At 37.0% G+C, this 22,503-nt stretch overlaps 1 protein-coding gene across 8 annotated transcripts in view; it reads right to left on the bottom strand.

Moving 5' to 3' along the window:
- The window catches only part of CAP (Cbl-associated protein), a 39,625-nt gene extending 19,922 nt beyond the window's left edge, over positions 1-19,703 (bottom strand). The window contains exons 1-10 of one of the 8 annotated variants that reach the window (XM_028322312.1): positions 19,610-19,703; positions 18,690-18,829; positions 18,246-18,312; positions 18,070-18,105; positions 17,121-17,343; positions 15,600-15,714; positions 15,246-15,278; positions 13,412-13,477; positions 12,573-12,667; positions 11,910-12,079 (exon numbers count right to left, since the gene is read on the bottom strand). In XM_028322312.1, coding sequence (XP_028178113.1) covers positions 11,910-12,079; positions 12,573-12,667; positions 13,412-13,477; positions 15,246-15,278; positions 15,600-15,714; positions 17,121-17,343; positions 18,070-18,105; positions 18,246-18,312; positions 18,690-18,764 — 880 coding nt within the window. In that variant the 5' untranslated portion in view covers positions 18,765-18,829; positions 19,610-19,703. Of the gene's footprint in view, positions 1-3,768; positions 4,881-5,410; positions 5,471-11,909; positions 12,080-12,572; positions 12,668-13,411; positions 13,478-15,245; positions 15,279-15,599; positions 15,715-16,160; positions 16,294-17,120; positions 17,344-18,069; positions 18,106-18,245; positions 18,313-18,689; positions 18,830-19,609 lie in introns of those variants that run through there. The other 7 variants (XM_028322311.1, XM_028322313.1, XM_028322314.1 and 4 more) reach the window with 7 other exon arrangements.
- Between the last annotated feature and the right edge of the window lie 2,800 nt (positions 19,704-22,503).

Here is a 22,503-nt window from a genome sequence, read left to right as displayed (position 1 = left end):
TGACGATGTTTACACAATCATTGAATTCTTTATCGGTTCATTAATTTTAAAACAATTGAAAATCAATGTTTAGTAAATTGTAAGAATTTCAATTAGTGAGTGAGTGTGTACTATCTCTAGCGTCTACTCGTAACTTGTAAAAGTAGATACGTACTTGTGGTAATAAGTAGGTAGGTTGATGAAATCGAAAGCCCTTCGTTATGAGCGGTCGCGCCTCTCGTCACAGACAACTTTCTCGAGGTACTTATTCCAGGCACGTGCTTACAACACATGGTTATTTCTTACTTAAGTAACGCTACACGTATCGCCGTGGGTATAGGCCAGGGATGGCAAACCTTTATGTCTCAACGTGCCACTTTTCCGAAAAAAATGTTTGATGTAGTCATAGACGTGCCATCAAATAACACCTAATGCTATCAATGAGGGGTATAGATAGTACAAATAAAATTTTGTGATTGGTGGCGTGCCCTAAATATTGTGGCGCGTGCCATTGGTTCGCCATCCCTGGCACAGGCCATCAAATCGATGGCGTGGGTGAGGTACTTGAGATTAGGTTCCGGGATAAGATGCGCGCCGTGATAAAATCTTATCGATGATTTTAGACGACAAACGTATGGTAACATATCGCACCTTCGGTAGAACAAGGGCACAATTGCACTTTTTGCAATTTTACAGGAGAGCTTTAATCGTAAAGTGGTCCTTACAGGAATATTATCAGAGCTAGACCATATTAAATCCAATAAAAATCTTAAAATAGCTCTCCTGTAAAATTGCAAAAAGTGCAATTGTGCCCTTGTTCTACCGAAGGTGCGATATACAGGATGGATGAAATCTTAAATTATTATAATTATTTACAGAAAATTGTATGGTATGGCGGTAAATTTTTGAAAAATTTTCGAAAATCTTTGAATGCAGTTCTATTTCTTTTCAAAAATAAAGGAATGTTTTCTTTGAGTAAAATTTTCTATCTACAGTATTAAGAGTACTTTCCCTTGCATTACAAAATTCCACCCTGTATAAAAATCGATAAAATGGCGCGATAAAGGCTTATCGCGCGCGCATCTAGGCCTACAGGCATTGGTTATACAGGGTGTTTCTTTGATGAGTCAAGGCACGAGGTAATTTGTTGGGAACCTAAGTTTGTATCGATTCGATCATTGATTAAGCCCCCATTGTTTTTAATCATTTAACTCCAAAAATACGAAAATCATTACAAACATGAGGGTTTCATCTTATCAGCTTGACAACTTAAAATATGGTTAGGGGTATTTGTACTATAACTGTTAATATTTGTTAGGCTTTCGACTCGATTATCAAAAAAATGTAAATTGGATTTACAACATGTCTTATTTATTGCATATTTTCTATCGATGTAGTTATGTAGTCAATATTTTTTATCAAGAAAATGCAATTTTCTTTTCAAATAAATCTATGCGACGTGTTTGTGGTAAGGAAATGAATCGCAATTTAGTTGATTTTAAATTGAAATGCACATTATAGATAATCTCATTGATTAAATGTAATTGACGTTGCATTGCTGATATTAAGATATAAAAAGTTGGTTGTCGCAGACATTGTTAAAGTCAATACGGTGGTTAATTTGTGTACAGTCACGATCAGAATAATTATTTCTCGTGAGTAGGAATTCTTCGATTTCGATTCAATAAAGTTTTGCAGCTAAAAATTAGGGACTGAAACGGTCACAAAAATCGAGTCTTTCTTAACGATCATCCAATTCTCGATTAATATGACTGACCGGTCGTTTATGGTTGTTAAATACAGATCGACGTCTTTCCTACAGAGACGGGTGTAGTATTTTCGAGTATTTTAGACATTTTACGCAACTTCCGTCACAGTTTACTGTATCTTTTTTTAATCAAAAATCTAAACCTCTGTTTATGGTTTCTTGGTCACGTAGACTGAATAAAAAGTTAGCGAGCGGGACACTTTCGCTACTTAGTTCAATTCATGTAACTGTGACAGTGACCGTTTTATTGTTTCACAAAAACATCTCATTTGAAACTAAGAATTTCGTTTCTACGCTGAGATTTTATTACTTTATAATAACCATTACAATCTTTGTAAGCTATTTTCTAGCTGTTGATTACCACTCGCTAATGAAACATGCTTGTTATTAACACTTAAATTTTTATATTGTGACAAGATCAATTAAACAATAAATAATATATTGTACTACATATTATATTTCAGTCACAGAAAAATAATTTCTTCGGATAGAATTAGAATGCGGTAAGGAATCTGTGTTTCGCCACAATTTAAGCAAGATGAAGGTATTCATTACGACACGACCTTCCCATTTCATAATTCTCCAGTCAGCCATGGCATGGCCAATGTTGGCAAGATCAGATTTCTTTTTTTTTTGTAACTTAATCTAATTAGAATGGCTTATTTCTAATTAGTTTCTGACGATTCAGAATCGAAAGGTCAACACTGACAAATGATAATTTTGAATTCATAATAGAAGTGGTCGCTAAAGGTAAGTAATAATCACATACCTAAATGAAAGATTCACATAATGAAAATATCTTCTAATCTGTTCCTTTATTTACGAACAATTTGTACGAATGGTTAAATAAATGGACTGTACCTATTTCGTATTTACCTATGAACAGGAATTTATTAAGAGTATTTTATAAAGTTCCGGACTGACATATTTTAACTTGGTTATCTGATAATTTTACTGGCTCATTAATTGATAACTTATGATGTATCCCGAGAGTTAACTTTCAGGATACTGACGAGACAAAATTATTTTTCAATTTGATGAATTGGGTTCCGTATGGGACTGATTAGACTTAAATGTCCTGAGATGGTATTAAATTGCAACTGTGTGAAGTGAAGGCTGGTTTGGCAGGCGAAATTAAACAAAATTATTTTAATTTTTTTATCATAATAATATGTAGAACGGTATAAGTATGGAAGTTTATAAAAGAACATAACATTTAAATAAATAAACCAACCGTGAACAGTCATCCTTTTAATCTGCTTCAGGATTCCCATCTTAACTGTCACTCACACACAACACTGACACCTGTCAAATCGCGCGGCAGAATCGTCGCGAGCGCAAGCGCGGGCCCGCTGACAGCTACAACCGCAATGCACTTGCAACTTTCGTCTACCATAATGACTCCATCTCCCGCCTAAACTGAGGCCCTACTCCGCAATAGAAATCGACACACTCTACTACAACTATCCCTTTCACTCACGCTGGGATGCTGCCACGAGTAACAGCGACAGGTAAGTAAAGCCGATTGATCGAAATGGTTGAAACAGAGTAGATCCTCAATGCGTACTTTTGCGTGCGCGTGAGTTTATCTCAGACGTTTTTTGATAACGTTGCGTAGCTTTGCTGACTAATGAAGTTATGATTTCAAAACAATGACTGCATTCCATTCGGTAATAGTCTAAATATATCGATGGAATGTCTATTGTAATTTCGGATACGACGTCTATGATTTATGAATAATTTAGAATAATGTTTATAGCACGTTAACGATGCGGCTAATGCGGAAGCAGTAAAGTTTGTCATCGCATAAACTAAAATAAGTTTATTAATGATTAAACAACAAACGACATTTTTTAAAGGTATCGATCGTACAGAAAGTTAATTTAATAAGCTTATAAATAATATGACTTAAGACTTTAAACACTGGTAGGGTAATAATTTTACACTGCCAAATATGTAATTAGATTCCACAATAAGAGTTATTATTATCTTGTTTTGTAATATATTTATTAACAACTTACTGTACGGAAGTGGGGCATAAACATCTGGGTATATGTTAGTTCTGTTCGCCCAATCAGTAAAGTCATGGATCGTGTGCCGTTTTTCTTCGTTTTTCTCATCAGAAGATCTCTCCCGAAGTTTAACTTCATTTACATTGTGATCAGTTTCGTGTTCATCAATTAGATTCAAATTAGCAAGAGATACGTGCCTGTTTTCTTCTACTATTGATGTTGCAGTGTCAGACTCCAATCTCTGAGGGTTTTCAAGCAATAGCAACGAATTTATCTTATAATCATCGGTCAATGCATCAGTATTAGCTACCTCTATGTCAGGAACCTTTTCTGTAGAGTCAACAGAAGGATTGGCATTCAGATTTTCTGATAACGGCACATGCTTTTCAATTGACTCATTACTCCTTACACTGTCTGAATCACATTTAGATATAGACTCGTTAGGACTATTCTCTTTTGTGAAGTAACCCTTATCATTTCCGTAATCTTCAGATTGGTCGTAAAGTAGATTTTTCTTCACATACTTATTCATTGCTCTTAACGATTTAGACAAAGATCCTGAGCCAGGAACGTCACTGAAGAACCCATCGTCTTCGTAGATCGTGTTATCGTTATCTAAAACGCAGCTCTTCCGAATTATTGTCAGCACACCGGTATGCGCTTGATCGCCTTCCATCATTTTCACTTTGAACTACTTTTTGATTACATCACTATAGCACCGCACTCGTCAGGTGTAGGATTTGCACCAAGTAAAACTGACGGTTGTATAGATAAGCCACACTTTATCTGTTTACTGAACGACCGATGATAATACAGCACTTGTCGATAATATTAATAATGGAATATTCTATAAAGACAACGAACTTCACAAAGTATCACAACAACACAATGCGCGGGTAAAGTCGACGCGAACTATTTACGCAAAAAAAACCGAACCGACAACTTTTGGCGAGCCAATCGCGGCGAATGACGCAAATCTTATGCTTGGAGATATAAACAATTAGATATCAGTGCTCATTTTGTAATATTTTGGAATTTATAAATGCAGCATTCGTTATTAATTTTAATGATAATACCTATCTGGTATCATAAAATACATATTTTTATTTCTCGCAAACACAAGACAAGACAACTCAAGCCGCCAGCGTCGGTCAGAAGAATAAATTAAGGTGGTCGATTATTTTGAACAAAGGCCATTGTTTCTTTTTTATTCGCATAGATAATACAGACGTAATTGCAACGTGTGGTAGCTCTCACGTTAGCCAAATGACTTACGGAAGGAAAGCTTGGTAATAGTAAATTACCTAATGTATTAATTTAATATAATTAAAAAAAAACAATAATAATGTTAATGTTTACATGATGTTGTGTTATGTATAATAAATAAATAAATAATAGAAAAAACACGAGTAGTTGAGTCCGTAATGTGCGTACATATTTTTTGTGTACATGTAATGCCTACTGTGACTTATGAATGTGGGTGGTCGCTAAAGTACCTAAATACACAGAGGGTCATCAAAAAAGTAGGTCAAGACATTATCTCCGTTCTGTATTCTTCTTATTCTTATTATGAGTGACATACTTTAGTGTGTGTACCTCTATCGAAATATGGTGATATAGATTTGGTTCTAATAATATAAATTATACTTGCCTGTATCCGAATAGCTCCCGTGTGGCGTTCTCCTTGGAGGTTCTGGCGCCGAGTCCGTCTCTATTAGAGTACAACAAATTCATTGCGATAAAGATTCTATAAAACACCTGCATGTAGTCTAAGTCAAAGGAATATTGACATCGTTATGCATCAGTTTATTTTAGTAAGAGACTTCACGGTTTTGTTAGATTTATATTGACAACATAAAACATCCAACGTCGAAGGTATAAAGTTTGGGTAACGAGAAATCACGCAACACAGACACGCAGGAAGCCACGGCGAACATAACGAGCATCAATAAAACTTTGACAAGGAAAGCACGTCTTTGTACAAGTTACTCCAAAATAAATCAGGTTATGAAAGAAAAGTATGAACAGAAATTAACCTTGAAATGTGACAGTATGTCGTGACGGCGTGACGTAGGGCGCGAGGCGGTAGGGCCACGAGGCGGGCGGCGGCCGCGGCGGCGCCCGCGGGGGCTCGTAGCGGCTGGCCGGCCGGTGAACCGAAGGGTCGAAGTCTTGCTTGGCAAACAGATCACTTTTCAAAATAGAACTCAATTTCACCGACTCTTTAGGCACAGGCCGCTTAACCTCCCTTTTGACGGGCGACAATCGACCGCGCACCAATGCACTGGGATCTTCAATCGACCTGTTGTTATCGCTTCTCCTAGGAAACCTATGGGCCACCCAAGGACCCGCTAAATATGGTGCGATATCTCGAAGCTCACTCATGTCAGGGGCAGATGCGTATATCTGACCGAGCAACGACATGGCTTCAAATCGGCGCCGAATGCGATCGACTTCCCCAGCTCTACATTCCGATGCTTCCTCCGCGGACCTGGATCTGGGTGTTGTGCGTCTACGAAGAGCGGCCAGTTTCGATATGATGTCGATATGGGGCATGTAACGATTGGTGGGACGTAACGGCACCCTTGCCACAGGAAGCATGTTTCTCTCCCGGCGGTTGGAAAATTTTTCGAAGGAGGACCAATTTTTTTGTAGAACATTTCGAGCGATTTCAGGATCGCTGCGGTGCCGGCGTAGCACAGCGCCAGCGGCAGACGGTGAGTCGAAGCGTCGCGCGAGGCGGCGCACTTCTCCCGCTCGCGCCAGGTTGAGGTAAGCGCGCCAGTAACGCTCCGGGTCGGGCGATGGGCTTCGACTGCGCCACACTGTTTCTTCGCTAGAACACCGTAGCGTGTCAGGCGTACGCCGGTCCGTACCAATAACTTGTACTTCAGAATGCGGCGACGGTGATCTTGAATAAATTTCAGGATTGGATGGCAACGATAAAAATTTATTCTTTTCACTTTCACCGAACAGTTCTTTAAAATTTGTGCACGATTGTGATTGAATCATTACATTTTTTTGAGGTTCCTTCTCTTTTTTTTCAATGGATTCACACGAGCTGATGTTTATTTTATCCTGGTTTAGTTTTTCATCTGAATTCTCCCTGGCGTGATGTATGATGCTAGGTAGTTCCGTGGCATTTTTAACTGATTCGAAATACTCGACTTTTCTTTGAACTTCCTTGCTGGGACCGCGATAAATAACAGTCTTATTAGAGACGTCTGAGCTAGCAGTGTCAGTTTCACTTGCTGACGACACGTATTGATAATCTTGCTTGTCACTTGGAAAAATCATATGTCTCTTTTTCTCTTTACTTGTATTAGACAAATTTGGGTTGTTTTCTGAGCTTACACTCTCTGCAAGTGCTTTTTCGTTTTTTGATGGTAATACTTCTTCACGTTTATCTTTCTCCTCCTTATCATTGGCAGTTTTATTTAACTCAGTGGCTTTTAATTCGTCTTTTAAAGAAAGCGGTGCAGAATTATCAAATTTGCTTATTCTGTCCAAGATTTCTTTGCTGAGTGTTTGTGAAATTTTCCTTTTTTCATTTTCACTAAGAGTCATTTGAATTTTATTTACATTATTTTTCAGCTCTTTAACTGAAGTAATAGGGCAAGAAATGGCAGCAATTGACTCTGATTTACTTAATCTTGTCTTTGGATCATCTTCAGGAACATATTGCGGGGTGACAAGTGAGTTACATCTCACATGTAACGAAGAAGAAGAATTTTCCAAATCTTTTGAATCTTTTACATCAATTGCATATTTGTCAAGTTCTTTGTTTGATTTAGATTCCAACTCTTTGCTGTAAATAGCGTTAAGTTGATTTTTCAGTGCGTTTACTTGTTCCATAGATAAACTACTCCAAAGACGATTACCAAGTCCAATCTTTTTACGAAGCTCACTCAAAGAAGTTTCTGGAGTTAAAGAAACTGTTGGTTTAATATTTACACGTTGATCACTTTTATCACGAACGTTTTTCTTATTTATTTTAAACGCTGTCTCAGCTACGCTGGTGCCACGCCAAAGTGGTTTATACGTATCTTTTGAAGGAGTTTGGTCTAATTCATTGGAATCAAAATATGAAACTTGTTGGAAGTGATCTTTGAGATCTTCAACAGATTTTTCTTTAATTCTGAGCCCCCATTCTCTATCATGATTCCACCTGAAGTCTTTTAAATCTCTTGGATAAAATAAGACGTCGTTTTCGTTTTGTGCTATCTTAAGTTTCAGGTATAAATTATTTAATTCTTCTTCAGCCCTTTCAATCGCTCTTATTTTCTTCCAACGATCGAAATCAATAATTTCTTCGTCCTTTCTTCTATGTCGCAGATCAGAATTTGATGTAGTTTTTTCTAATTCGGCTACTCTTTCTAGGTATGTGTAGTATCTGTTTAGTTCACGGAATCGTTCCGACCGGATTCTTGTGTTTTGCATATCAAGTACATATTCTTCGTATTCGGGATCGTGGGCATTTAAATTTGAATCACTTTTGGTTTTGAAGGGAACATTTCGTTCCACTATTTTCTTGTCAGCATCTCCTGCGCTTCGGGTTCTCAGTACACTTTTTAGAGCACTTGTGCTGTCTCCAATTTGCTTTGTGTTTTGCAATCTTGCATTATGTATTCGACGATATGATGGGGACCTGATTGTGACAGGAGATGTAGACTGACTTCTGCTTTGGCTTGTAGTTTTTTGTTTCCTAGTCACTTTTGGCGACACGGGTCTTGATGTTTGAGAGAAAAATATTGTGGAAGGATACTTTTCACGATCCTCTTCAAGTTCTAAGGTTACTGATTTAGTAAGACGTTTTGTTACTATGGGTGATACTGGTCGTGTGGTTTCAGTAAATACGATTCTTGTTGGAGACTGTGATTGACTTTGAACTTGAGGCGAATGCCTTACAATTTTCGGAACAACTTTAGGTGATATAGATCTTGACGTCTGGGAAAAGTACAACCGCGATGGCGATTCTGAAGTACGAACTGGAGATTCTTGAGGTTTTTCTTTTTTGTAGAAAACTATAGTCGGTGATATGGGACGAGAAGTTTGAGAAAAAAAAATTTTGTTTATTGGTGGTTCGCTTCTACTTCTAGTAGTCGCCAATGATGATGTCGATCCAAATTCATCACATTTAGACAAGCTATCAAACTTACGAATTTCATTGTGCATTCTACCTGGCCAAGATATGGAACGTGGACTTTGCACTCGTACTGGACTCGAATGTCTATCCCACATTTTAAATCTGGACAGTGAAACTGGTTTTCGATGAATCAAATAAGTGTTCAAAGATTTCGCCTCCCTGTAATCTTGCGGGAATGATTGGAACATTTTAGCTTTCTGCAAAACTGACGTGTTTGGTTCCAAGACGGGATAAGTTGCAGTTGGGATAACAGATCCACCAAGGAAAAGATGTTGGAAAAAGGAATCTGATATAACAGCATCTCTTGTTTCTTTGATGTCGTTAGCGTAAGAGAACCTTTTATCAATATTTTCAAATGAACCAAAGTTCAAAGCTTCACTTGATACGTTGTCACCAAACTGACTTTCTGTTTCCGAGCCCGCTGGCGACTTTATTGTAGCCTTTTTAACCGATTTAGCCGTTACTTCTTTTTTAATATTTTTAGTTTCTTTTGCTTTTTTACTACAAGTTTCATGACACGGAACACTTCGAGGACGAAGGACAACACTATCTAAAGATTTTTTCTTCTTTAAATTAGTAACAACCGCCGTTTTTATTTGATTTTGTCTTTTTATAGGCGATGTTGAAATATTCATAGATGACTTCGAGATACTGGAAGTGTTTTGGAGTGGATTACTTTTCAAAACTTTTGTTTCTTGCTTTGTTGCCAGACATGGGTTGGATTTTGCGTGTATATTCGAAATCTTCAATTTTTGGACTTTCTCGGCGGTACGAACCATGTCTCGACTCTTGTGAGTAACACTTGGCCCTGGTGACTTTATTATAGTTGTTGCTGCTTTTGGAACTTTGGGGGAAACCACAGTGTTTGTCCGAGTACTAGATTTTGATTTAATTTTAGACATATCGATTCTTTCGTTACGTTTTTCTGAACTCCACAGTTTGTCTAATGACGTAACTTTATCTAAGATACTAGTTATAGGCGTTTTCCTGCCAGCACCTCCTTCTATTACGACAGAGGCCTGAGAAGTTCCGTATTTGCTGTGCATAGAATTTGAATACTCTGTGGGCATTAGCGTCCTTCTAGGCGAGCCAAAGCTGCTCGTGCCCGTATTTTTTCCGTCATTAGAAGCTTTTTTAGCTAAATTAGAAACATTTGCTGAACTTTTTCTGTTTACATCTGGCGGTGCCGACGTAGACATATTTCTGACTTTGTTCAAAGTTTTGTCATTATCTGCCAGTGGCTCTTTTTTACTTATTATGCGAGTATTCTGTCGAGTTAGCTTGTGACTAATCTTGTCTTTTAAAAAGTCTACATTTGACTGTGAATGCGATAGAGTACGTTTTGGTGACGTTGATACGGGTCTTGTAGATGTTACTAATCTTAACGTTCTACTATTCTTGGAGGAAATTCTTCTCGGAGGAGCAGGTGGATATTCTGGGGCATCACTTGGTACATTGACACTTATGAAAGATGGAGCTTGTTTCTTGAATTTGGCTTCTGGTTCTATGCTAGTAATTGGATAGCAAATGACTTCGTGAAACTGCGGGGTCTTTTTGTGTACTCTTATCTTCGTCAGCGTGGATGATATCGGAATGTATTCTATTTCCGATTCGTCTGTGGATTGTAACCGCTGATCAGTGATTCGCTTTCTTCTTTTGCTCCATGTTAGATGTGATAAAATCGTGTTTCTTGTGCTCCTGGAATATATTTGTGATTTTCAAAAGCTTTTGCTTATCTAAACGTGGATCTACGAAAGTGCCGTATCAAACAATACTGTGAGTGTACAATGTGCCTGTTTAATTTTGGAGTACGCTTGTTCATGCAGCGAGTTTTAATTACCTTGTTACGTAGCGAGCCGAAGTCCCAGCACCTCGTTATTGTAATATTTTGATTAGACTAAGAGATCATGCATTTAGAGATTAACTTACCTCACGTGGGTTTAGTAATAAACTAAAGTGTACGCGGTAAACAGCATCATCGAGTCATTACGGGACCATTATAATGTGACCTTGATATATCACGTCCTATAGTTGTACCAATGTATGGGTATGTGGTGTGACATGGTGTATGCACTAACCTTGACCAAATTATACGGTTTATTTATAAAATTTTGAAAATAGAAGACCTTATTCTATTACAATTAATGTGTCTCATTTACTGTGGAGAATTCGAAGGAACTATTGGATACTTGTTGGTAAAATAATAGGTCAATTATTAAAAATTAAGTTAAAAATTAAGAAAAGGTAAATATTTTAGTAAAACTGAATACAACTACCAGAATTAATATATTGGTTAATAAAATTAACCACCGACACCGAAACAGTAGATAACAGTTAAACCATGCATTTCAGACCAGCCTCATAAGAAAATAGATATAATGTTATTGTGAAATACAGTAATACATCGAATTATAATCCATTTACAGTATCGAAGTAATATTTGTTTTACAGTTCACTTTTAACGATGTAATTAATCCACGAAATATGATTAATGGTCAGTAAACCACGTTATTAATTTACGGCTTGTAACACTTTCGTAATAAAAGTGTAAAGAATTATTAAAACAAATAAAACTTCTTACTTTCCAATTATCACGAATTTTTAACATCTCTTTCACTCCGCATCCTCATTTATTTTTACTTAACGCAGCAGAACTCTAATTAATAATTCATTGTGTAATCAGCGCTACCAATTGTGGAGTGAATAAACATGAAATTAAATTTTAAGAGCAGTTAGCGTTTTTAAGCCAACAACTTTTAGAAATAGATTTTTTGTGTCGACTAAAATCGAAATATAACCTTAACCACTCTATTTAATATAAAGGCATTATACCTAGGTTTTTGTCACATACACATTTAGGGAAACTTCGTGATAATACAAAATCGATTTGTTTCTCTGCCTTAATCCTTTCACTGCTTCCACTTAAAAAAATAGCTTCGTTATATCCCCTCCCTTATAAAAGCTAGATTTACAGCTCTTTTTCAGTTTTATACTCTTCCCTTACCTGTCCTAGGTGGCGCTGGTGAGCGGAATCCTCGGAGGGGGGGCTCCCCTCCCGCCTGTAGGTCTCTGTAGGCCGCCCGTCTTTCAGCGGGGGAGAGGGGGGCTTCTGTGTCGTCCCGCCGACGGAAGACTAGGGTGGAGTCCGATTCGTAGCCGGATTCTTTTAACGCCCTGGAAAAATAATGGCGCTGCAGATTTTTGACTACATAAAAACCGTCATGTATAGCGTAGGACTACACGCATCCAGATTTTTGAGGAAACAAACAATCTCATAATTTCCGGATGCTTGTGGATCGGGCCTAGAGTCAGAAAAGGACCGTGCAACACAGTAAATCATAGCGATGATTTACACAGATCGTACCTAACTAGTTGTTGGGCAGGCCTCCCACTAGGTGGACCGACGATCTGGTGAAGGTCGCGGGAGGTGCCTGGATGCAGGCGGCACAGGACCGATCTTTGTGGAAATTCTTGGGGGAGGCCTTTGTCCAGCAGTGGACGTCATTCGGCTGAAACGAACGAACCAGTTGTTTGATCACTTTACGTATCATTTGTTTTACTAAAGGACTTCCACTGCTGGACAAGGCCTTCTCCAAGGATTTACGCTAATAATAACAAATTCTAGAAAAAATCTTCAAATTATATTTTTTGATGAAAGCCTTCTTACCTTGCCATATTTGATTTGGATAAAATAGTTGATGTCAGATCCTTTTTCTCCTTGGGAGAAGCTTGAGGTAACGAGGTGGTGCTCGAAATATTTTGCTGCAAAAAACAATACATGTAAGAGCTGCTTCATATGAGAAAATTAATAAGTTTTGAGTTTATTATTCAAATCCATGCCGAAAATATAGATCAAGCTTTACTACGCGTATTTACACACACATAGGCAAGACTCAGCCTAGAAACATGCTAAATAATTACACTCAAAATTTAAAGTTGAAAATGTAGTGTATAAACCACAGTATAAAAATTACAATTAATACGAGTATCAGTTTCATAGATGGCATATTTTGTCATAATTTGGTTTTGCCTAAAGTAATATTTGTAAAGTAGAAATTTTTTATAATGTAAATAAGTTTCTATGTTACAGATGTAGAATTCGATAAAATATACTTAACAATTGATATCCCTAAGGAAATTATAGGTAGAACAAAGGCCAGCATGCGTATGATTCCCATGATCTTAAAATATTTACAATATTTAATCCTAACTGAAAGTCAGATGTTTTATGAATTTAATTTCATTTAAAAAACAAGAGCGAACAGTTCTGATTCTCGTTCCAAAACTATTAGAAAAACGAACTCGTGCGCAATATATGCATACAGCGCCATCTACACAATTTAATTGGAACAAACCGCGAAAAAGACAACGCTTACAAAACTGAAGACACTGAGAATAAACCTTCTTTTGTTTTGATTTAGAGTGACTTTCAGTTAAGGTTTGAAACAAACAGCAAAACACCAAAGGCACACATACAACAGGCAGACGAAACGTGTTAAACCTTACACTCTTTTGTATGGCGCGAGCGAGCAACGTCGTGTAAGGAGGCAGGGGTGAGTTGTCGTCTAGCCACTGTTAGTGCGCCACCACCCGACAGCAATGGAAATACCGTTAGTGGATCAGTGAACAGTTGGTAATATCCGTTAACATTGGCAAAGGGACGGGGCTTTACAAGGCAACCGGGCTACGGGTTCTAGAAGTCAGTTTTGAAAATTATAAATAAGGGATAGGTAGAGACAAAGAAATAGGTCGGTATCGGTTATTGGTTCAATTTGAATACTTAGAACCGTGTAACGTAACGACTTTTAAAACTCCATTCAATCTGTGTAGGTACTTATAACGAATAGACTCATGTCCGTTTTCACCATCAATCCCTAATTTTTAAGTGACCCCTATGTAAACAGAATTCATATTATTTGTTACCATAGGGGTCACTTAAAAATTAGGAATTGATGGTGAAAACAAACAAAAGTACGGATCGAATTAACCCTTAAGTAACACCCTGGGGTAATTTTTTACCCCAGGCGCATGAAAATGAACATATCTTTTTTTCTAGCGAAGCTAGCGTAATGTCGTTTTGTGTATTCTCAATGCAGAGCGTGTGCTTTAAGCTCGTAGACGCGGAATGTGATAAAAATCATCCGTTTGGCTTTTACAGGTAGGTGGGGTAGAAATTTACCCCAGGGTGTTAGTTATGCATGCTTTAATTTATCATCACCTAACATGTTATTAATAAGTATTTATAATATTTAAACAAAATGAGTAAATATTTATATGAATGTCAAGTAGCCAGTTGTCTCGAGAATGCAGAGAGATAAATAAAGCCTGATTTACATGATACTTTTCGAACTTTGAAGACATCCCCTCAGAACAGGGCGTTCATAAATACGACACAGAAATAGAGCTCGAAAGTGATAATTACGTAATAATTCGGTGTGTTTGATGTGTTTCGAAAATAATAATTAGGAATAAAATAAAATAAAAAATAATTTCTCATAATTTTATAAAAAACAAGTTTTTTTATTTTGCTTTGTTATAAGTTCAGAAATTTTCATTTTATTTAACTTTGTGTTTAAAATGTGTATAAAGCATCTATTCAATGTCCGATTAGTGTAAGTTTTTGGTTCCCATAATAACTTTCGAAGATTTTTCTTGAAGATCATTGTGGAAGTTGTTAGTTGCAAGTAAAAAATTCTTTGTTTTTTGTTATGATTGATTTGAGATGTTTCTTTATGCTCGATAGACGATTTTTTAAAGCAATCGTATAATTTAGTGAGCCCTCTAATACATATAAATCACAAATTGAATTGATTTTAAAATTTACTTAATATTTTTCAATTTCCGCTTGGGGTTATTTTTTTACCCCAGGGTGTTCAATGTGTAACCAAAAATAAGGATGTTACTTAAGGGTTAAGAGTGTCGTTTCATAAAAATGGCTCAAGACTTTTTGAAGCCGAGAAATGATTGAATATCTTTAAATATATCTGTTTAGTGTTTATTAGATTGACTTCTAGAATCCGAAGCTTAGGTGGTGAATGTGCATTATTTCGAAATTTTCGGGGGCGGTTGTTGCGATTGTGTATTTTATAATATTAACGTAACTCAATATTTTTAGTTTACTGATAGCATCATATTTTATTAGGTATACTGTACAAATTAAAATATTATTACAATCAAATTGCTCAAAAACATTATTATTTACGACAATGATCATTAAAAATATTTAAAGATTAGAATAAATGCCGAATATTCTCACAATCGAATAACAAATGGAATATACATTGAATGTTACATAAAAAAGTTGTTAAACACACATCAGAAATATAAAAAGGTTTCGTACCCCATCAAAAATGTCCATGACCTCGTCCCACCACTAGAAAGAAAGAAAAAAACTATTTTTGCTTTCTTGCGTCTGTGATCAAACCGTTAGTTGTGAGGTGGATAATGAGTATGCCAATTTTATATTAATGCATTACTAAATAAAACTTAAAATTCACTGATATGATCTTTTAACTAAATGAAGGTTGTATAAAGTTGACAAACTCCCAAATGGCATTAAATTGTCCTTATAATAAACATACGTATAATATTCCTTGAGCATTCGTGGGTGATGATACCATGATGGATGAAATGTGATGTGGCAATATCATGAAATCTATTTCTTCATTTGTAAATGAATCGAATAATTTTGTACCTGCTTGGCTTCTTTGTCAACAACAGACGATTTTCCAGGGACGTAGTTTTCTATCCTTCCAGGTTGGTTTTTGTATACTTCTTGACTAGCTCTTGCAGACGCTAAGGTGCTATATCTGAAAAGAAGATAATGGTATTCTGGTTTTTCTTCAGTTTTTGATGAAAAAATGGACGCGTTGAGTTGAGTATTTCGGGCACAATCTGGGTACAGCTAATAGACACAAATATTGTTTTATCAGAAAAAAAGATAGATTGCTTAAAAACTAGTTTCAGCACGGAGTCAACCTAAGCACTAGTGAGATCACAATCACATGCTTTGATCCTGAATCAGAGATGACCTGTTATCCCCCCTTTCAAGCTCTGTAAGATATCTGGAGTTTTCTGCTGGTGTTACAGAGTGGTCAATCTTTTTGGACGGGTCGTCAGAGGATTGTGCCGTCTCTGCAGTCTTTGGGAGCCGGTAACGTCACTATAGTACATTTTTCTTTATGTGATTCTATCATGTCTGCTAAGCTTGCTGTCAGACTTATTAACGTGCTAACTTGCTACATTGTTTACTTACTTATTATTTGGCAGGTAAGGCGACGTAGCATCGCTGATCCTCCTCTCCTCCTGAACAGACGCGGTCCTCCTCCTCGGGCCGGTGGTGACGTCACTGTCGTACGCGTCACTCCACGTGCTAGAGCCGAGTCTACTAAGCCTGCCTTCTAGCGCGCTAAGGCATCTCAACTAGCATTGTGTACTTACTTATTATTAGAAGGAGGTAATTGCTCATTTATTCTCCTTTCCTAAACGAAGGTTTTACGGGCCAGTGACGTCACTATCGACTCTGCTAAGCCCTTTTTCAGGCGTGCTAATGTTCCACAAACTTTGTGTACTTACTTATTATTTGGCAGGTAAGGCGACGTAGCATCGCTGATCCTCCTCTCCTCCTGAACAGACGCGGTCCTCCTCCTTGGTCCGGTGGTGACGTCACTGTCGTACGCGTCACTCCACGTGCTAGAGCCGAGTCTACTAAGCTCGCCTTCTGGCTCACTAAGGTATCTCAACTAGCATTGTGTACTTACTTATTATTAGAAGGAGGTAATTGCTTATTTATTCTCCTTTCCTAAACGAAGGTTTTAAGGGCCAGTGACGTCACTATCGACTCTGCTAAGCTCTTTTTCAGGCGTGCTAATGTTCCACAAAATTTGTGTACTTACTTATTATTTGGCAGGTAAGGCGACGTAGCATCGCTGATCCTCCTCTCCTCCTGAACAGACGCGGTCCTCCTCCTTGGCCCGGTGGTGACGTCACTGTCGTACGCGTCACTCCACGTGCTAGAGCCGAGTCTGCTGAGCCCTCCTTTTGGCGCGCTAAGGTATCTCAACTAGAATTGTGTACTTACTTATTATTAGAAGGAGGTAATTGCTTATTTATTCTCCTTTCCTAAGCGAAGCTTTTACGGGCCAGTGACGTCACTATCGACTCTGCTAAGCCCATTTTCAGGGTTGGTAAGGTTCTACAAACTTTATGTACTTACTTATTATTTGGCAGGTAAGGCGACGTAGCATCGCTGATCCTCCTCTCCTCCTGAACAGAGGCGGTCCTCCTCCTTGGCCCGGTGGTGACGTCACTGTCGTACGCGTCACTCCACGTGCTAGAGCCGAGCCTGCTGAGCCCTCCTTCGGGTTCACTAAGGTACCCCGATCGAGGATCGAAGTACGCGTACTGGGATTTGTTCGTCACCCGTTGGGGTGGTTGACCTGTAGACACATTTTCAATTACGAATGACTCGTGTAACTTATAGGTATCTGAAACTGCACCTAATTCAAGGACTGTTTATTAAAAAATATTTTTAAGTATGCTCGTTCAGTTGCAGCGATAAATAAAGCCGAATGTCTAGTTTAGCATCCATCACCGTCTATCGTCCCAAGTCAGAAATATATCGGGGAGAGGGCTGGTAAGAAACGAAGATAATATTATGTTCATAATGGTATGTCTATTACTTCAGAAAAAAAAACAGCAATAGAAGACACTGAGTGGGAAAATAATTTGGAATCGACGAGCATTATGGTAATATAATAAGTTGAAATTGTTAACTGTAATTTCAATTGTTATTTCAAAGCAAAGCGGTAAAGCTTATAATTTAAAGTAATATAAGTCATATAACTCATCATCATGATATTATAACGTCATTAGAATTGCCTATATGATTTGTATTATTTTTTAAAGTTAGGGTAAAGTTAAATTGCTTTCAATTTATTAGTAACTTATTCAGAAATGAATCTGGCGAAATGTTATCTAATTGAATATGGATTAAATACTTCTCACTTTTACATGTCATCTCATTAATGAAGCAAATGTATATTTACAATGGTAATAATTTTAATTTATGATAATTTCTTTGTCATAATGTTAATGAATTTAATATGCGCCTGTGTTAAGCAGCCACCAATGTAAATAAATTTGGAAAAGCATTCTATAATCACCTCGGCGATTTTTGTATCGTATTGTCACATAATCGTCTGAAAAAGAAACATTTTAAAATCTCTAACATCTGTTTTGAACTTACATAATATAAAAATAAAACTCATATCTTTATTACTCAATGTCCCGTGATATTATCACCCCGTATATCTGAGATAAATTATAAAATGTTACTTACCATCGTATTTATTTTTGTGTATTGTGTCGTACATCTTTTTGTACCACCTTGAGGGGTCCTTAACTTCCTAAAAAACAAATTGAAATTGTGTTAGACCACATCACTAAACAGTACAATAGTTGAAAGAATTGAAATAAAATTATCACTAATTTTTCCATGAAAATCGTAAAAGGATACTACAACGAAGCGAAAGTAAGTTCGGTAATTCGTTGTACCTATGTTTATCTCTCACGGTAAAGGTAGGTAATGTTTTGTTTAGGAAAATTCTTGTCCCAAAGTAGTAATGTTCAGAAATCACTGTTTACTCAGGATGAAAGACTAACTAAAATAGGGACTCTCGTAATAACGTCACATTATTTTATATTAGGCGAAAAGCATTTACTATCTTAAACGGTGTTAGCTTAACTTTGATAAATAAATATTCAAATTCTAATAAAAACTTACAGATCTGAGTGTAACCGGCATGCCGTCTTTGGTAGTGGGTCCTATGCCTTCGACCTTGCGGGGCGAGTCGGCCATCTTCCGAGGGCCTCGCTCGTACTCCGCCTCGCTTTCGCTCGCGTACTCCTTGCGCAACACATGCACTGAAAATAATTTAAGAATAGAAATAAGTTTTCATGATGGTGTAATTATAGGTTTGGCACATTTTTGTTTTACCTATCACGACTATAACAGACTTCTCAACTGGTAAGAAGGCCGAAGAAGGGCTCCGACAAAAAAGTACGCGTCTCTTAAGTTGTGTAAGAAGAAGAAGAATTAAGAAGAAGAGCTTGTAGTATTGACTGGTGTGATAATACTGGACGGAATATTCTATTCTATCTCCAGGTTCTGTACCTGGCTAGGATAATACTTATAAAAAATAAACGAATACCTATTGTATTTTAGTTTACGCTCGACTTGACACTCCTTTTAGCATTTCTTGTGATTTTCAACCGACTTCAAAAAAAGGAGGAGGTTCTCAATTCGACCCGTATGTTTTTTTTTCTATGTTTGTTACGCGATAACTCCGTCAATTATGAACCGATTTGAACAAATCTGTTTTCGGCGTATAGGTAATACCTCAAGGGTGGTCCCATTTTTTAATAATAAAAAAAACAACCCCCAAGGGTGGAAAATTGGGGATGAACTTTTTTATACTCAATATCTCCGCCGATTATAAACCAATTTGAACGATAATTTTTTTGTTGAATAGGTATTATCAAAAGGGTGGTTTCATGCGAATTTGAAGAAAATATTTCACCCCCAAGGGTGGAAAATTGGGGATGAACTTTTTTATACGCAATATCTCCGCCGATTATGAACCAATTATTTTTTTGTTAAAGTTAGGTGGTGCAACTCAGCCTTAGTAATGTATGCTACATTACCTGGATCTCCTATGGGCGGAGACGGTCTATCTCGGGGGAGGCGCGCCGCGTCTCGCTCCTGTTGCAGGTAGCTGGATATACGCGGGATTTGGCCCTCTGGAAATAACAACACAATTTGTTCAGATGACTAGCTAGCACATACACTCGACATCAAATAAATCGCACCTCCCGCGACAAGCACTTTGAAACTTATGCATCCTCACTTCCTACCAAAATTGGCACCATTTAAAAGCCTAGTTCTAAGCTTAATTTCATTAAAGGAAAGGTTTTTAACCCAAAAATGTGTCTTTGGAAGAATCTAGAGTCACTTCTTCAAAAAATAGGTAGTTACGCTTGAGCCAATTTTTATGGCTATAAAACTGTTAAGTTGGGATTAATCGCTATCCATCTGTTAAAGAGGACACGTGAGATAATTATTTGGTTTTATAACCATAAAAATTGGTCTAATTGATTCCAGAGGTGAGCCCAAAGTGAGGTCCTTTTTCAAGTCACATTTATGGTATATGTTAATCATTTATTAAGAAATTAATGTGTTTTTCTTTAAGGATATTTATTGGGCTTTCAAATAACACCAATATTGTTGGGGCACCATGATTGTGTCAGAAGAAAATCTTTAAAGTTCGCGTCGCGGAAGGTGCGATTTATTTGATGTTGAGTGTAGTTTATTACGTGAACTTTTTATTCACAGCGAGATTACATACAGTGGCCTTTTGATTCCTCCGACTCAGGTCAAAGGTTTTATCTATCTCCATAATACAACTACCAATTAGGGCGTGAAAAGATCTATCTATATTTATAAAAGCGAAAGGGCTTGACTGACTTACACACAGATCACGAAATCTCAGAAACTACAAGTGCTAGGATTCTAAAACTTTGCATGGGCCCCCCTCCTTTAGAATGTAGCTGATCACTAAGACGGGATTTTGCTAAATTCAACCCCTAAGAAGGTAAAACGAGATCAACGCGTACGAAATCGCGGGCGACCGCTAGTTACAAATAAATTGTATTTATGCCAAACAAATAATTAAGAAAACATTCAATTTCTCTACTGTATCATCTACAAAGATTATAAAATTAATTTTCAAATACCTTTCCCGAAAAAATAGTTCTCCTACAAAAGTTAGGTACCCGATTTTTAGCTAACAGAAAAACGAGAAAAAATATTTTTACGAAAAGTACCATAATGACTTTTTCTGAAGTACCTACTCATAGTTTTAGGCAATGTTATGTAAGGCAGAGAATCAAACCGTAAAAAACTGTCCTACTTATGTTTGATACCGTCACAATACGTGACGACATGTTTCAATAATATCGCATGACGGTTTTCACCTGCTAGTTACCAAGTTACGTCTGCACCGTAACGGGCGTATCGCGTATCGGTCAGTTGTTGTTTGTTTGTCGTAACTGGACCCTAGCTAGGGTTGTCGAGCCACTGATATTTTAATTGTGTATTTTAATGGAGTATTCTAAATGAGAGTATGTATTTAACATGTCTTAAATTTTTTTAGAAAGAAATACAGTGTCAGAAGTTTAGGTTTGGGTGCTTGATATTTTATTTTTTCATTTTTGAGATATCGGTTTCAGACAAATTTGTTCAATTACGGTTAAATTACTTACATCGTTATTATGATTTTTACAAAAGACATGATTCATGGTTTTCGAAACAAGTAGATCTTCCTCAGAGTATCATTGTAAAGGTCCACAAAAGTTGGCTACCTGACACTTTATGGTAGGTACTCTATTATTTATTATTTCTTAACTAATTTGTACTGCTGTTGCTCAACAATTCCATTTTAGACTTGCCAACCCTATCATTGGTAATCGTTAAACTTAAATAACACCAAAGCCGACCCTCGTCAATGCCTTAATATGTGACAAGTTATTTACTTTTGTACTAAAAATAAATTATAATAATTCTGAGCAAAAATATTGATCAATTGAAAATCATTGTCATTTGCATAGATGATATTTTTGTATCCATATTGTGATTAACTTGCGATGATTAGTGTACCGTATAGTAGACCGCGGAATGACCCGGGCATGCCCTGACTTGTTCGTGTCTCAATTTACTGTACGCCCCGTACACATCAGATCGGTGTAAGTACCTAGGTAAACATAATTGATTCCAGAGACAGATTTTTAAGATAAAATTCTTCAGCAAATCTCAAGACGACCCTTTTATTGTTCCAATTGGATAATGAGAACGAAACAAAAAGAGCAATTATAAGATTTCTGAAGGATCTGCAATGTGGCTCAGCTAATTAATGGAAGTTCGCCGGCAATTAGCCGTCAGTTAGGCGGCGTGCCGCCGGAATAAATTATAAGTCGGCGTTCTGAATAAAAACTTAACCAAATGACACCCTTTTGCAAACGGTTCACTGCTAGAGTGATTGCGTTGACATCATTACATAAACATTCTTAAGTACATACAACCTCACTCTCCTGCGGTGCGTGCGCGCGAGTGCACGCACTATCATTAGCTCCGTAAAATTGTATTGTTTTTAATGGTAAAACGCTAAAGTCTCACAACAAAGTTATATACGTCGAAACGTTATTAAAAAACATAAACATTGAACTGATCAACTAGTGAAAATAAGTGACAACAGTGCGTAAAAAAGTGTAAACAAAATATCAAAATCACCGAAGTAAACAGTCATTCTCAATGACGTGCGTGTGTGACTCATAGTGCGTGCGCGTGTTCCGAATTCATTGCCTTTTATGGTCATAAAAATCGAAACCAAAAAGTGAAAGTGAGCGTANTTTTTTTTAATACTCATAATCAATATTTTCAAAAATATCTTATGTCAAATTATATAACAGATACCAGTGATGAAGTATGCTTAATTTAAAAGTTATAGCTGATAAAATAAAGATTTTAGAGCCAATTATGTAAA

This window comes from Ostrinia furnacalis, unplaced genomic scaffold (genome assembly GCF_004193835.3).
Source record: "Ostrinia furnacalis isolate ACB-3 unplaced genomic scaffold, ASM419383v2 OfSCF7613, whole genome shotgun sequence".
Classification (NCBI taxonomy): Eukaryota; Metazoa; Arthropoda; class Insecta; order Lepidoptera; family Crambidae; genus Ostrinia; species Ostrinia furnacalis.
This window is presented reverse-complemented; position numbering and strand designations above follow the sequence as displayed.